This window comes from Solanum lycopersicum, chromosome 1 (assembly GCF_036512215.1).
Source record: "Solanum lycopersicum chromosome 1, SLM_r2.1".
In the NCBI taxonomy this organism is placed as follows: Eukaryota; Viridiplantae; Streptophyta; class Magnoliopsida; order Solanales; family Solanaceae; genus Solanum; species Solanum lycopersicum.
In genome coordinates, this window is record NC_090800.1 from 74,126,337 (window position 1) to 74,143,813 (window position 17,477).

A 17,477-nucleotide genomic window follows, 5' to 3' on the forward strand; every position below is an offset into this window, starting at 1 on the left:
TCTGGACATAAACTTTTTGATCAAAGATGCTGCAATATTTCGATTCCTGAAAACTTTATCATGATTGCTTCTTTTCTAATCATGGAACAGGTGCTATATATTAATGGACGCCCGTTTGTCTTGCGTGAAGTAGAAAGGCCCTTCTCAAATCTCGAATATACGGTGCGTCATGGTTACAATTGATTTTTCATTTTGACATATTGAATATTTTATTTTATCAAATGCTCATGTTGATTCTGTGGCATTAGGATATTGCACACTTCTCAGGAATTTTTTTTTTGATCAAGTAAAAGTGTTTTCATTCTTATTCATGACCAAACTGGCTGTATACAATGGATATACCAAAAGGTAAAGAATCTACAAAATATGATTTTCTACAAACTCCACCTAATCATCTGTGCAACAAGGAGCTTTCTTTTAAATGGCGATACATTTATACAAAACTTCTACCCCGAGCACACGCAATGGAACCGTAGACAGTCAAGTGAAATCCAATCCACGAAATAATTTGATCTATAAGGGAGTTGATTGGAGAAACTCAACTCTACTCCTTCAAAGGTGCTCCTATTTCTCTCTTCATACCACCCACATTAACGCAAGTGGAACCACATTCCAAGTCCTTCATTTTCTAATCCTCACACTTTTCCAACTGAACAACAAATCTTTCATAGTACTTGACATTGCCCTAGGAGTACAAAGCAAATCCACTTGAACATATCCCACCATAATCTCATGGTAAGCTGGCAATGTAGAAGAAGGTCCTTGTCCGCGTTCTTGCACAGGTAAAATTAACTTAAGCAGACAACCTTCTGCTTTTTAAGATTTTCCGCTATTAAAATCACCCCTCTAGTAGATAGCCAAGTGAAAAAACACACCTTCCTTGGCACGCTTGGACCCATACACCTGTCAGGATTTATCAAAATAATGTCACCACGTATCCACACTAACAAGTTAAACACTTCTGATCATGGCATCAATGAGATATTATAAGATATATTTATTGGCATTTTCTTGTACTTTTTGTTCTCAATGCAGCATTGGTTGTAGGACTTCTGTCTAGCACTTGCTGGGAATTCTTCCTTTCAGAGATTTATAAAAAGTTAGTAATATAAACATGAACATATTTTAAAAATATACAGGATTTACAGACAAGCTATTTTACCTTATTAGGATAGTAATGGCCCTTAATACTTGGGTTACCAAGCGAAGAATCTTGGCAAAGATTAACCTTTCTACTTCCCCACGTGCCTGGAAGAATGTTCCCAGAAAAAAGCACCAATGTTCTCTATTCTTTGATATGTTTGCTCACACTAAGACCAAGAGGTGGAGGATTGGCTTTAGTAGTGCAGGGGCTTAAGCAAGCCATATTAGATTCTTTTAACATTCCTCCTAAGAGAATTGTCCTCCGTGTTGAACCTTCATAAAGGTTTGCACATCAAAATTTTATTAGGGGACTTGAAACCTCTAGCTTCTATCTCCCGATCATAGCCAAATGCTTCGTTGATCTTTTCCACCTAAAGATCTCTTCCTGTTTGGATATTTCATCCTCGTTCATTTGAAGACCTACTCTCTGGACCAAATCATCACGAGAGAGATTCCTTGTTTTTGCTTCACTGTTATACTTCAAGCATGTGAGATCTCATTTTCCTCAAGTGCCTAAAAGAATTCAAGTTTCAAAAAGAATGAATGATCCTAGTGCTTCTTATTATTGGTAAAATCATTCTTCTGGCAATGCATATTGGTTTCCACCCTCATCTTGTGTAAACTTGCAACTTTTCTTTATCTGGCATTTGTAAGGTTCTAATGCAAGTTTTTTACTTTCAGATATTTTCCTAATATATCTGTTGATGTTCTTCTTGATATGAACTTAGATTTTATATTAAACAGGGAATTAACAGGACAAGAGTGGAGGAAATGGAGGATCGTTTGAAAGATGATGTTCTGCAAGAAGCTGCAAGGTAGTTGTTTGCTCTATTTATTGTTCGTGAACGAATATCTTAGGGTTTTCACTAAGGGGTTGTTTGGTAGAGTGTATAAAATAATGCTAAATAGAGTGTATTAGTAATGCTTGCATCAGTAATACATGTATTAGTTATTCTTGCATTAATTATACATAGATTGTTTTAATGCATTGTTTGGTTTGATACATTAAAAATAATATGTATTGCGATAAAAGAATTATTTACAAAGATACCTTCACTTTATGGTGGAAAAGATGTAAAAAGGTTTTGAGGGACAATTGGGTCTTTTATCATTTTAATGCATGCATTAAAACCACTGCTTGCTAATACCTAGAAATCTATGGTATTAGCAATGCACACCTTAATACACAATAGAGTGAATAACTAATGCAAGCGCTAGTTATACATAGGTTGATAAATAGTACCAAACAAGGTACTAACACACAAAGCTATTACATGCATTATTTTTCCTAATACACTCTACCAAAAGACCCCTAAATGTTATGATGCTCACGCGATCAACATTTTATCTGAAATTTTCTATTTGATAAACAACAGATACGGAAATAAGATCCTTGTAACTGACGAGCTTCCTGATGGTCAGATGGTGGATCAATGGGAACCAGTAACATATGATTCTGTGAAAACACCCTTACAGGTTTCATGAGTTTACAAAAGCTTTGTTGAAGTTGGAGTCAGAGAAGTTTGTATTGAATGCTCATTTTCATTTTGAACATCTCTCCTAAGTTAGGTGTACGAGGAGCTGCAAACAAAAGAGTACCTGGTTGAATACGAACGTGTTCCTATTACCGACGAAAAATCACCTAAAGAGCTGGATTTTGATATTCTTGTGAGTATATATATCTTTATTTGTCTTTGCTTTTGATTCCCACTTTTATGTCAAAGATACCTTGCTTGTCATTATGAAGGTATTGGAGGTTCCTTTTCTGAAGTTTTTATTATTCTTGGTCAGAGGTTATGCTGAATACTTCATGCATCGATATATATACATATATATATTTTTTTTTGGAAACTGGTAAAGATTGTATTCCTCAACATTAAGGATATGTTGTCAACCTTCATAAAGGGAGCAAGGAAGATAAATAAAAAAAGAGATTACTCACAGAGAGCCTAACTGATCTACAAGTTCTGAACCCTATTTCTCTCTTTACACCAAATAAATAAATAAATATAACACAATTCCATTTAACTTTGTGAATGGAATTAGATGTATCTTCAAAGATTCTGCTATTTCTCTCCCTCCATACAGGCCACCACATACAGTTTGGGATGATTCTCCATCATCTCTTTTGGCTCTTGATGTCTCCTCTTCTAATCTAGCAACTCAATAAATCTGCAGTGTGCTCAAGGTCCATTTTGTGTTTGTGAGTGTAAAAAATAAAACCCATAGCTGTGCTGTGCATTTACAATGCAGAAAAAAGACGGTTGTTGGTGTCCTCTGTTTCCCCACATAGTTGACATCTGGAAACAGTAATTAGCCCCTTTTTCTGCAGAATTATCTATGTCAAGCAAGCGCTTCTGACTACCAACTATCTAAGTATATTACTTGGTGCTATGTTCTTCCAAACACTGTTTCACAACAATTGTTGGTTTCTGTTTTGTTGTGCATTGCCTATTTCGTAAGCCCTTTTAAGTGAAAAATTTCTATCCTTGCTATGTTTCCATCTTAGAGAGTCTGCAACCGAGGAAGGACCTGTGAATCCCTCTAGTTCATATAGCATACTGGTCAACCCATTTACTTCCCAATCATTCAAATGCCTTTTAAAAGATAAATTTAACCCCTGAGCAGTCCAACACTCATAGACAGTTGCCTCAGGATTGTTGCATCTTCTGAATAAATCATGATATTCCTCCTTCAAAGGTCTGGTTGTTCCATGCATCTTTCCAAAACTCTGTTTCTCTACCATCCCCCACTTTAATAATCATATTCCTGGTAGTGTAGGCCAAAGATCTCTGATTGTTCTTCACGCCCCAACACCATAGGGGTTATTGCTGGCATTACTCATCCAAGGGTTAAGCTCACCATATGTGCATTTGATTAACATCATTCCATAAAGCTTGGCCTCCATCATTATACATCCATAGCCATTTCATCAAGAGACTATTGTTCTGTCTCTTGAGGTTTCTGATGCCCATTCCCCTCCCAAATGTCTACTATTCAAAGTTGTATACCATTTCACCAGATTATATCCCTTATTGTCTTTGCAACCATGCAATAAAAGATCCCTTCTAAGTTTGTCGGACTTCTTCAGAACCTTAGAAGGTAAAGGAAACAAGGACGCAACACCAAGGCTGTATGAGGTTCAGTCTTCCTTCCAGAGATTAGTATTGAGTCTTCCACCTCGTCAATTTGTTTTCTGCCTTCTCTACTATGCCATCCCATTTCATTGCCTCTTTATGTTTGTTGCCTGGTGACATGCCCAAATAAACTTGTAGGCAAGTGTTACACACTGCAACCCGGTATCTCTGTCTAACTATGTCTTTTTTTATGAAGGTCTCTGTCTAACTATGTAAATTGAGCACTTCCTTCATTGGAAACAAATTGCTTTTCCCCCAATTTATTTTGAAACCTGAAGTGGCCTCAAATAACAGAAGTATCAATCTGATGTATTTTATTGATTCTTCGATAGGTTTGCAAAAAAGAGTTGTATCACCAGCATAAAGCATATGACAAATCTCCTTAGTTTTCTCTCTATCACCTCCTATTTGGGAGCCTCTGATCCAATTGTTTTGTAATGCTACTTTTATCATACTGTCAAATCCTTCCATTGCCAAAATAAAAAAAGGGAGATAAGGGGTCTCCCTGTCTCAATCTCCTTCATGATGGGAAGAGTCCAACTTGTTCACCATTCACAATAATAGAGAATATAACTGTACTTATGCAAAACCTAATCCATCCCCAACCATTTCTCTCCAACGGAACATAGTTGTCTTAAGTTGATTTGGATGGTCGAATCGTGAAAATTAGACCAGAAGAGTTTTCAAAAAACTTTTATCTTCTGCAATCAATCAAATTTTGTGAGTTATTGTATTTTACTATCTAGCTATCGTCTTTCTGTATTCCAAATATTACGACAGAAATCGGTCAATATGAATAGTCTCTGAGGTTTAATTCAAAGGTTGAGGGACTTGTGACCTAAACACAAGTTTAAGCCCCGTATCATTTGAACAAACCCTGATATTTAAATGCAAAAAGGTAAAGAGATGGACCCATTATAGTCGAGTTTCGAAAGTTGCGGTTGATCCTGAGGGTTGGAATGTCAACTACTTGTCAATATCTTAGAGCTAGTTGTCTTATGTTAATGAACAGTTGAGTATATGTCCCCAATAAATTTCCATGTTAACTTCTTGAATTTTATCATCTCACCGGCTCTCGACTAGATATATACGGGAGCTGATAGGTTCTTTTTTTGCTACTCTACTTCTATAACTATTATGCATTCATATGCGGCATGCCATCAATGAAATTATTTACTTCATAAAAGAAGGCGGAGTAGAAGAGATGGTGGAGATTAGTTCCATCATGTATATGATGGTCAGTCTGGTTGGAAAGAAATGGTTGATGCTTTGATGACAGGTCCATTTCCATTCATAAAGTAAAAAATGGAATTACATCATATCTTTACTTTTTTGGTGTAAACAATTGTGCATAGTAGATATATTATAGATCAGATAGTGGAGTTAACAGGAACTTGTAATTGCTGCTATTTGCTTTCCGGAGGTGGGCAACATGTCCTTAATGCTAAAGAAGACAACCGTACCAGTTAAAAAAAAATGTTTCACCAAGTCAATGGAAACTTAGTTTGGTTTCGTAACTGAAGAGAGAGGTTCTTCATCCAAAGTTGATTTTTAGGACACGTAACTGTTTTATGTGCAAGATTGCTAGGGAAGATATGTATCTTTATTGCTCATTGTCCCATGGCATACATATGTTTGTAATTTGTTGGATTAGGCCAACAATCATTAGAGTGCTGCTTCGCGGATGGAAGTACAAAGGGATAGAAAAAAGAACGTGATGCAACTCCTAAAGCACTCATGTGGACAATATTGAATGAGAGGAACAGACGAGGTCTTGAAAAAATAAACTCTAATTTAGATATTAGTGGAAGATTTGTTGACCTTTGTACGTTTTTTGGAGCATCCTATTCCAATTTGTAATGATGACTAGTTTCTATTTGTAGAAAAACACGTGGTTGTGTAAGTCCTAATTATCTTATTGTATACACCTTGTAGGTCGAGTTTTCCATCATTTAATACCAAATCTTACATTTATTAATAAAAGGACAGATATAGTATAGAGATATTCTTCTTCCTTTATTGTTGCTTTTAAAAGCATACATGGTTCACATTCCTCCAACTTATTCATATCTTCTAGTTTTGGCTTAGAAAAATAGCTATAAGTAGAAAATCAGCTATTTGTACTTTACTATGAAGATAAAATTAGGGGTACGATACATCTCTTTCTGCGCTAAATTCAATTTAATTTTGCAAGTAGTTAGTTTGTCTTAACAAAGGGGAGAACCCTATATACATGCTCTATACAAACTAAGGCTGTTCTAAAGAATTGAATCAAGAAACTCACACAATCATCTACACAATAGAGAATATGATGAATTCTTTAAAAGTATACTTAGAATAGCAAAATGTTCCTTCATTTGCATCAATGAATTTTCTTGTCCTTCAAAAACTCTGTTAGTATATTCTCCGTTCTCCCTGACAAGTTGCTCGGACTCTTCATTTTTGATGCCACCCACACCCTCGACGTGGTTGTAGGTGTGAGTGTGATCGATTGGATTTGGTCAACCAATTTTGGGTACATTGACCAAAATAAACGGAGAAATTTGGGATTGATACAATGATTGTTGTAACCAAATCAAAAGCTAAGGTGAAATTGAGGAAAATGAAATACCTTGTATATAGAAATTTCTATGCAAATCCTTTTCCTTATATCTTCCTTTGTGGTTCTCCTCTTGATCATTATTTTCTCCCTAGAATACCTTGTTCCACATGATGTCTCATAATTTATTTATATAAATCTGGTTTTAGATATTTAAATTATTTTTGGCCAAATTTCCGCATCCATATTCGTACCTTGATCCATACCCGCGGATCTTAAAATTTAGATCAGGAAGGATCGGACCTCTAGATTTACACCCATATCGCTCCCCTACACCAGAGTCTGAGTAACTTATTTCCCCGCCCCTTCACATTCTCTAGCATTTCAAATGTTATACTATATTTGGCATTACTGAGTTGATTTCCATCATTTTGAACGTCACTACACATTAGAAGGAACTTATAGTGTGAATGTAGGTGATCACCCTCCTTTCAGCCCCTCAATACAAAGCACCAATTAACCATATAATTTGCTTCTTTTTTTGAGATTTTTGCCAGTGAGATCGACTTCTCAAAAGTAGTGGGGAGCCACAACCAAGGAAAGGGGTTCGATTGAATCCCCTTTATTGGAAAGTAGTACCGTGCAAATACGTCAATTTTTTTACCCTATGTAGATATATTAACTTTTGGATCCCTTTGTAGTGGCAAAGATAGTAAAAAATTGCCTTAGGGTCATATATTCAAATTTTATGAATCTCCTTAATATTCCTCGCCAGAAGTTGTCCTTACAATGCAAATTTTCTAGGTGCCTTTTTTGCCCATACAACTGCATAAGGTAAAGTCTTTGAGTTTCAAAATTGATAAAACATGACAAAGATCTAACCTGGTGGAATTCCCTCACAATTCGAGGAATGTAACCCGCTTGCAGGATCGTCATAGCATAAATATTACTCCCCGGTCTCTATTTATATCACTTAATTTCCTCTTTAGTTAGTCCCACAAAGAATGATATATTTCTATATTTTGAGATAATTTAACTTATAAATGTCCATTTTACCTTAGTAAATAATTTACAGCTACACAAATATTTTTGACTTATCTTAGACCTCAAGTTTTAAAAGTCTTTATTTCTTTCTTAAACTCTGTGCCAAGTCAAACTAACTCACTTAAATTGGGACGGATGAAGTACTATTTAGAAGTCATGTTCTTCCTCCACCTTCTAATCATCAAAGATTCTAGCTGAAGTTAAAGTTCTAACTCTCGTTGTTGACTCCACATCTACCTCACTGCTGATTAAGCAATAGTCAAGTATTTCTCCTTTTGTATATTTTTTTTCTTCTATCAAGTAAAAGTATTTTCATTAATAACAAGGCCAGAAACATATGGCCCGGCCACGTACAAGGGGTATACCAAAAAGTAGAGAAACTACAAAAAAATATGATTCACTACAACTGTCACTCTATCTTCTATACAACGAGTGACTACCTGGGTGCACCAAAACAAAATAAGGGATCAGAGGCTACTCCGTAATTATGTAAAACTCATCTTTACCCCTTCAAAAACTCTTCTGTTACTCAGTTTCAAAAAAACTCTTCTGTTACTCTCTCCAAACAACCCACATCAATACGAGTGGAGAGACATTCCACACTTTTCATCTCTCCTTCTCTCACTCTTCCAGAGGGATATCAAATCTTTTACAGTTCTTGGCATCACCCTTGGGATGCCAAACCACATAAATCCCACCGTAACCTTGCGGCTATGTCACAATGTATATCTTCAGTATATCCTTGGGAGGGTGATTATGGTAATCTGCCCAAGAGATAATTACTAAAACTAATTAGCATATGGTGATGGCAATTGAGCAGTTTATTACAAATTCCAAATGACAGGACCACTTTTGGGTTTAATTTTCAGTAAAACTAGTGAGGGAAGGTTTCTAGATTGCAAATTAAAACAAGAAGGGATTTAATGAATTCTTGTTTTCCGTTTTCAACAATAAAAAAAAAGAAAGGAATGTAATGTTGTTTAAAGCTAGAATGCCTTTAATTTTGTGTAACTGGAGGGAGGGAGCTAGCGTTTTCGTTATCCCTTAAAATTAAACCTTCACATTTCTGTTATAATATAGCAACTTACTTGACTCGTCAAGTGGACTTCTTTGCGAAACCTGTACGTTTCTCTTATGATATAGCAACTGTCTTGACTCGTGAAGCGAACCTCTTTGCATATATTGACGGGATGTGTTTGTTAACTTTTTTCCTTTTCAAGTGACTAGTCTATAATGGATGGCAGCCATGTGTTTATGACCACATTTATGCTCTTAAAATTGTTCTTTTGTTTATCTAAATATTTCTGTTAAAAAGTGTAGAGGTTCTCTACTAAATCATTTCCCTGATTGATTTGAACATTTGGTTTTGTCTTATTCCTTTTGTTTTTCTGTCTCCTTTTGATCTTTAGGTTCATAGAGTTTCCCAAGCTGATGTGAACACCCAGATTATTTTTAATTGCCAAATGGGACGTGGGAGAACAACAACAGGAATGGTGATTGCTACATTAGTGTACCTTAATCGTATTGGAGCTTCTGGTAATTCTTATTTTCTCTCATGTCAGACCTGACATTTCCCTTCATGTTAAATTTTTACAAATATTTCCTGCCCTTAGAATTTTTTTTTATGAAGTAAGTAATTTCATTGATAGCATTCAGTGGATACTATCTTGGCACTTTACAGGGAAGAGATTATGCCATCTTTTCATTCACTGCACTTTCACCACACATGTCTGGCATTTCATTCTGAATATTATGGGGTGTTGTGTGGGTGTGTTTTGGAAAGGGGGGGGGGGAGGTTAGCTGGACAATGCCTAGGACAACTACTGAGCTCCTAAAATGTTGGTACTTGAAAGTGCTGGGGAAGGACAAGGAAAAGATATGGAATACAATGCCTGTTCTCCTCTGTCGGATCATTTGGAAAGAAGGAACACTAGGATTTTTGAGAGCAAAGAGGAATCTTTTATCAGCATTTAGAACAGATGCAGTTCTTTATTGTTTTATTGGTGTAAGATGGAAAATGCTAATGATGTAAAGGTAATTATAGACTTTTTTCGCTCATTACACAACCTTTAACGAGACTTTCCTTTGCTTTTTAATACAATGCTTTTCCCAATGTGGGACTTCCCGGTGCAACTCTGAATTTAGTTAGACCCCAATGGGGGTACCGGAGACCGGGTGAGAAACCAAAAAAAATAAAATACTTTAGGGATATTTACAAGCCAATGCATTTGGGTGATCTAGTTTACAAAATTACCAGCAAATGTCTAGGTTTTATATATTTAGGTTAAATGTATATGCAATTAATACACATAATCAGAGTATAAATTTTATATATTTCGTCTGGCGCTGGTAATTAAGTTTGATCGAAGGGACATAAATGAAGGAATCCCTTGCTTTAACCAGTATAAAAGAAGAATTTATGCCAACTGAAATGTTATATCTAGACTTTACAGTGTGAATGGGAGAAAATAACTTTTTTAGAATAGTCATTGGAATCAATGTTAAAAGGAGGAACTGAATAACCAAACTGTAATATCATGAAGAAGGAGATGAAAAAGAATCTTTTAAGGAATAGGTGTTGGAAATTACATAGCTGAGGGACTCAATATCCAAATTCTGATACATGAAGAAAAAAGAGTTCTTTCAGAATAATGAAGTTCAATGTTTCTGTGTATGACTGGCAGTTTTAAAAGCAAGGGAATAGTGGCACATTTTCTGCTAACTCCTAGTATGAAAAACTTTGGTAATAGAGGAAATTCTTTTTACATATCTATCAGTATGGATCCCAGGTTTTGATTAAGGTGTGTTTTTCGTTTGGCTAGCTGGGGGAGAGGGATGATCTTGACAATTGAGAATTTGAGGAAGAGGAAGAAGAAGATTACATATGTCAGTTGGTATTTTATGTTTTAAAGTTCGAATGAAGAATTGAATCATCTTATTTTACATTGTCGGGTAGTGTCTCGCTTGAGGTGGAAAATACTGGGATGGTTTGCGATTCAGTGGATGACGCCAGGCAGCGGAAACAAGTGAGATTTAGTTGGACCCTTAGAAGACGGAGTGATTTTGTACACATGAAGAATAGCCTCTTGTCCTTGTTTTTTTTTTCTGTGAGCCTACGCGGTTTCTTATTTGTATAGGTGATTAGGTGATGTACTATCGTTTGTACAAAGTCTTATCTTCTTGTAAATCTTTCTACTTTTTGTGTATACTCGTATAATGACAATTTTTTGCCCTTCATTAGTGAAGTTTTGTTACTTTATTTCCTCAAAAAAAAAAAAAACTGTGAAGGTAGATTGCCAGCACTTGATCTAAAAGCTAAATCACTAAACCTGTATGCCCAGCACGGTCTGCATGATTCACTGTTTTAGTTCTCATCATTTCTATGTTTAAATCTTTGCTGGAATCGTTACTTGAGATGTTTTCATCTAACAGGAATTCCAAGGAGCAATTCCATCGGTAGAGTTTCTGACTGCATCTCCAATCTGAATGACACATTAGCAAACTCAGAGGAGGCAATCCGTAGAGGGGAATATACTGTAATTAGAAGCTTGATTCGGGTATTAGAGGTAGCAAAACAATAACTTTCTGTTTCAATAATTTTAGCAGATTTGGCATTTCGTTAATCTAATATTGACTGGAGTTATGCTTTATAGGGTGGTGTCGAAGGCAAAAGACAAGTGGATAAGGTCATAGACAAATGTTCCTCTATGCAGGTAGGGGTTTATTATGTGTGAGAAGATGTGTTGCTTGTACTACGTTTTGCATTTGGTTATTTTGTCCGCGCAATCTGCTATTCAGTCTTCTTGTTGGCATGATCTGCTTCTTCTGATGAGAAAAACTCATTAAGAATCTTTTTATCGTCCCTTTTATTTCATCTCATTTTAGAATGCTTCAAATTTTGCAGTTTCTTTTCGAATTATGATGCAATTTTTTAATTTAATACATGGATCTACATGCAGAACCTACGTGAAGCTATTGCCATATATCGCAATAGCATTTTGCGCCAACCTGATGAGATGAAGAGAGAGGCAGCACTTTCATTTTTTGTGGAGTACCTAGAAAGATATTACTTCCTCATATGTTTTGCTGTATATCTCCATACACAACGAGATGCACTTTTTGCTGGGTCCTCTGCTCATTGCAGCTTTAGTGATTGGATGAAAGCAAGACCAGAGTTATATAGTATAATCCGCAGGTAAGGATAAAATATTCTGCTATTACGTTCAAAGTGCTTTCCTTACATGATTTTATGTTGTAATTTTTTCGTAGACCCATAGTTATACTTATTATTGTTTTTCCTCTGATCTTTTTACGACATATAAATATTACTGCTGCAACCGACTCTTTCAAGTGGTTATATTGCATCATTTTTTCATGTCAGTATTTTGCACTGATTCATGTGTATACGCTTGTTTTTAGGCCTTGCAAACTTTCAAAGCTTACAGAATTTGAACTGTCTTATATTTATGTGAGAAATTAAAGAGATGCCTCTTGTATCTGAACATAATTTGGCCAAAATTGACGTCTAATCTCCAGATACTAAACTGATGTTTAGTTCAGTTGTTGAATGGCATCTGATCACCCTAGTAGCCATGCAATCTACTTGTTCATGAAATATTTAAGTATTCTAAACCATCAACATTATCTGGAGAGAATTATCTTTAATATTTCTCAAGAAAATCTATGCAATCACTAAGTTTGTTCAATTCGTCCCATCTTAGTTCCCTTGTAAGTTATTTGGTTTGGGGCTTGGGGATTGGTATTTGGAGAAAACAGGTAGAAACATCTCTGTGAACTTGTGGATCTGAACTTTGTGAAGCTTCTCAAGTTTGGTAAGTTGTCTCTACTATGCGATGCATTGATCTAGTTACTTCCCATATGTGGCTGGTGTTCTGATTTGCTTAAATTTTTCTAATGTAATGAAGGCTTCCTTATAACATCTCATCTCTGTGGATGATGGTTTGTATTGAAAAAGATATTACTACATTCACTAGTTTATGATTCTTGACATTGGATTAGTGTTTATTGAACTTTTTGAACACTAATATGTGCTTTTAAGAGATGATTTTTTTTAAAACTGTAAAATCCCGAAAGAACCGTGCATTATTGGAAGACTTATATGCTAGGGTTGGCTGCAGGTTGCTAAGGAGAGACCCAATGGGAGCACTCGGCTATGTGAGCCTGGAACCTTCTCTTGCTAAATTAGTTGACTCTAGTGATGATCGCCCTTCTGAAATGGGGCAAGTAGCTGCTTTGAGAAACGGAGAGGTTCTAGGACCTCAAACCGTTCTTAAGAGTGACCACTGTCCTGGCTGTCAACATCCTGGCTTGCCAGAAATATTAGAAGGTGCTCCTAACTTTAGAGAAATTCCAGGATTTCCTGTATATGGTGTTGCAAATCCAACCGTCAGTGGGATACGATCTGTAATTCAAAGGATTGGTAGCTCCAAAGGTGGACGTCCAGTTTTCTGGCACAATATGAGAGAAGAACCTGTTATCTACATCAATGGAAAACCATTTGTACTCCGCGAAGTTGAAAGGCCCTATAAAAATATGCTTGAATACACGGTATGAATTCAATTTCATGCAAATTTTAGATAAGTAACTTCTTTCAGATCTTGTTACTGCTGATGATGCATAAAGCCTTCATTTTGCATTGACGTATCATTGCAAATGTGTGTGACATTGTATTGTATCATTATATGGTTCCTTTAAAACAGGCATGTTAAAAACGATAAAAAATTGAATTGACCTGTATCAGATCCATATTTGTCTCGGATACTCATTTCCAAAACTCTTACTTGAATCCATATTTTTAGACTTCTATTATGCTGTCAGAAGCCCTCTACTTTTTGGTTTTCTCTGTCTGGAGGAATGCAGCTTCTTCTTTCTTTTTCTTTTCCTTTTTCTTTTCACATGAAAATCAAGAAAAGTAGATCCTGTATGATTTTAAAATTTTGTCTTACTACCTTTTTAATAGTTCTTGTAATTTCTTGTGTTACATGTTATTAATTTTAGAAGATATTCTTATTGATATTAATTCTGATGAGATCTCAATACACTCCCTCTGTTTCAAGTTATGCGTCTTACTTCCTTTATTGGTCTATTGAGAAAACAATGATATTTTCTATATTTAGTAACTCTTTTATTCCAAAATCCTATTTGACATGTTTAAGACCACAAGATTCAAACGGTATTTTTGTACATTGTACACATGTTTAGTTTAGAACCATAAGACTCAAAAGTGTCCCTTATTTTCTTTAACTCCATGCCTAGTCAAATTAAGATACTTAATTGACATGGAGGGAGTTGAATATAGTGCAAATATCTTTGCTTTAAGTCCCTTTTTTGAACCTTTGGCTGATATTATTTTATCAAAAATAGACAATCTGATTAGTACTTCCTTTGTACCGAATAATCAGATTGCATAAACTGAATTTGTTCCCAGCTGATTTTGATAGATTTCAAATGGTACATGTAGTTCTATATTGGAAGTTTTTGAAGTTCCTGTTCTCTGTCTTAAAAGCCTTAATTATTTTTCTTCGGTATACAATATTTTCATTTCTAATGCAAGGGCTTCTTGTATTACAAAATTTGCTGAAAATACAAGATATTTTTTTCTTTTAAGTGGATTTGCTTTAGGGTCTTGACTTGTTTATTACTTATGATTTTGAGTTGTGATTATTAAACTGGTTAGTTACGAACTAAATGAATATAGGGGATTGATCGTGAACGAGTGGAAAAAATGGAAGCTAGATTAAAGGATGACATTATGCGAGAAGCTGAGCGTTATCAAGGAGCAATAATGGTTATTCATGAAACTGATGACGGTCAAATATTTGATGCTTGGGAACATGTGAGCTCTGATGCAGTTCAAACTCCTGTGGAGGTCTTTAAGTGCTTGGAGGCTGATGGTTTTCCTATAAAGTATGCTCGTGTTCCTATCACTGATGGCAAAGCTCCCAAAAGTTCTGACTTCGATGTATTGTCTTTTAACATAGCATCTGCTTCCAAGGATACTGCTTTTGTCTTTAATTGCCAGGTAGCTTAGTATCTAGTCTTCTTTTTTTCTTCTTCTTCTTCTTCTTCTTCTTCTTCTTCTTCTTCTTCTTCGATTTACTTGTTTTTTCGAGACATTTAGCTCCAAACAGATGATGCTTATTTTACTTTTTCTGTGAATACAGATGGGTATAGGGAGGACTACCACTGGAACTGTAACTGCATGCCTTTTGAAATTACGTATTGATCGTGGGAGACCAATTAGAGTATTGCATGATGCATCAAATCCTGATTTAGGTGGTGATTTGTCAAGCGATGATGAAAGTGAAGGACAATCCCATCCACCTGCATCTTTAGTATTGAAAAGTAGACCTCAAACACACACGAATGATGCATTTGGGATAAATGACATCCTGTTGCTATGGAAAATAACAAGATTGTTTGATAATGGGGTGGAATGCCGAGAGGCCTTAGATGCTATTATTGATCGATGTTCAGCTCTGCAGAACATACGCCAAGCAGTCTTGCAATACAGGAAGTTGTTTAATCAGCAGCATAATGAGCCTAGAGAAAGAAGAGTAGCACTAAATCGTGGTGCTGAATACTTGGAACGATATTTTCGTTTGATTGCTTTTGCTGCATATCTTGGTAGCGAAGCATTTGATGGATTTTGTGGACAAGGAAAATCGAGGATGACATTCAAAGACTGGCTGCACCAGAGGCCAGAGGTTCAAGCAATGAAGTGGTCAATCAGATTACGGCCTGGGAGATTCTTTACCATCCCTGTAATGCCTCTGTCATCTGTCTGTCTCATGATTATGGATTCTTTTGAAGCTCGATTTGATTCTGTGATGATTGTTTGTGCAGGAGGAACTAAGAGCTCCACATGAGTCACAACATGGAGATGCTGTTATGGAAGCTATTGTGAAAGATCGGAATGGCTCTGTTCTTGGTAAAGGGTCTATTCTCAAGATGTACTTCTTTCCTGGCCAAAGAACTTCCAGTCACATACAAATTCATGGTGCTCCTCATGTTTACAGGGTATGTTAAATTTCCACTTTTGTCAGGACGATAAGATAAGCTGAATTTTGATTTTACATGCCTAGTACGGAGATAGTTATACTTGTGTTAGGGTTTCCAAGAGAGATGTAGTGTACCATTTACAGCACAGGCCTTTATATCATCTACACAAGATTTTCTTCACATAGATTTTGAAGCCAATTTTCATATGACAAAGAACTATTTTTAGTTAGAGAATAATAATGCTTTGAGATAAATTTATCATACAGTATATTTATGTGTATGGTAAATGCTATTTTAAAATCGGGTCAAACAAAGAAGTCCAAAGTATAGTACCCCACTTAGCGATGCAATATGGACTGGTTTGTCACTCTTCTGCTATTAGAGATCTGATGTAAAGCCATAAACGAAAAGAACAGCACAGCAAGATCAGGTAAGCAGAAAGTTACTATGCTTAAGTTTACAGAAGAGACGGTCAACAACAATGGGAAGTACAAAAAAATTGCTAGTCCAACCTTACCAAAACAGTGTATAAAGAATGGACCAAAAGTACGAAGTATTCTACCCCCATTCACTCGACGATTCAGTAGGGGATTGGTTTAACCCTCCTCTACCATTATAGATCTCAATAAAAATCTCCATAATCCAAATTATCTCGGCATGAACTCTATCCGTCTAATCAGGCAGGATTCAGGTCGCAAAATAAGTAGACAAAGTATTCAACTTTTACCTAATTGTAAAGTGTAGATTTGTTCACATTTGCAAATGTTGCATGTGCAATGCACTTATATGACCTTGTAGGAAGAGTATAATACACTGATTGGAGAGAGATAGAGGCTAAGGACATAAATTTTGTAGTGAATATGCATAGATCTACGAACATGTGATTTATTTTTATTTTTTTTGATAAAGGTAAAGTTGTATTTTTCAGCATTAAGGGTATGCTGCCTACCTCCAAAAAGTTACAAGATATATCCATAATTACATAGATCCTAGGAAATCTACCAACTGTTCTACTTCTTCTTCACACCAAAAAAACATGTTAATGCAATTTTCTTTAACTTCCTGAATATTGTTACTTGTATTCTTATGACACCTGAGATTTCTTTCTCTCCAAATAGCCCACCAGACAGGTACTATAGACCACCATCTTTTTTTGGGTCCCCCCCCCCCCCCCCCATCCAACAGCTCAGAAGATCAACAATATGTTCTGGCATCACCCCAGGGCTCTTGAGAAATGCTGAGAACCATGTGCCACACCTGAACAGTAATACTACAGTATAGGAATGAGTGGTTGTTAGTTTCTTCCTTCTCATGGCAAAAAAAAACATCTGGAGACAATCTGGAAGCCTCTTTTCTTGAGTTTTTCCTGAGTGAGACATGTCCTTCAGGTGAAGCATTTTGCCTTGGTTGGAGTGTTGCCCTTCCATATTCGTTCCCATGGACCAAGAATTCCCGGAGTGAGTCATAATCTCTCTGATACAGTCTACTCATCGATAACTTGCCATCAGAGTCGTGTTTCCATCTGATACTATCTGCTTCTGTAGTCAGGCCTGTGAATTCACCCAATTTGAGTAGCAGTTCAGCAATTCTAT

At 36.0% G+C, this 17,477-nt stretch overlaps 1 protein-coding gene across 1 annotated transcript in view; it reads left to right on the plus strand.

Annotated features, from left to right (window-relative positions):
* LOC101252426 (uncharacterized) overlaps positions 1–17,477 on the plus strand; it is a 29,281-nt gene that overhangs the window by 3,358 nt on the left and 8,446 nt on the right. Inside the window, exons 3-14 of the mRNA XM_004229105.5 lie at positions 91–162; positions 1,888–1,958; positions 2,520–2,619; positions 2,713–2,811; positions 9,273–9,399; positions 11,296–11,429; positions 11,517–11,576; positions 11,823–12,058; positions 13,002–13,431; positions 14,582–14,905; positions 15,048–15,647; positions 15,730–15,903. Of these exons, the coding sequence (XP_004229153.1) occupies positions 91–162; positions 1,888–1,958; positions 2,520–2,619; positions 2,713–2,811; positions 9,273–9,399; positions 11,296–11,429; positions 11,517–11,576; positions 11,823–12,058; positions 13,002–13,431; positions 14,582–14,905; positions 15,048–15,647; positions 15,730–15,903 (2,427 nt within the window). The remainder of the gene's footprint in view (positions 1–90; positions 163–1,887; positions 1,959–2,519; positions 2,620–2,712; positions 2,812–9,272; positions 9,400–11,295; positions 11,430–11,516; positions 11,577–11,822; positions 12,059–13,001; positions 13,432–14,581; positions 14,906–15,047; positions 15,648–15,729; positions 15,904–17,477) is intronic.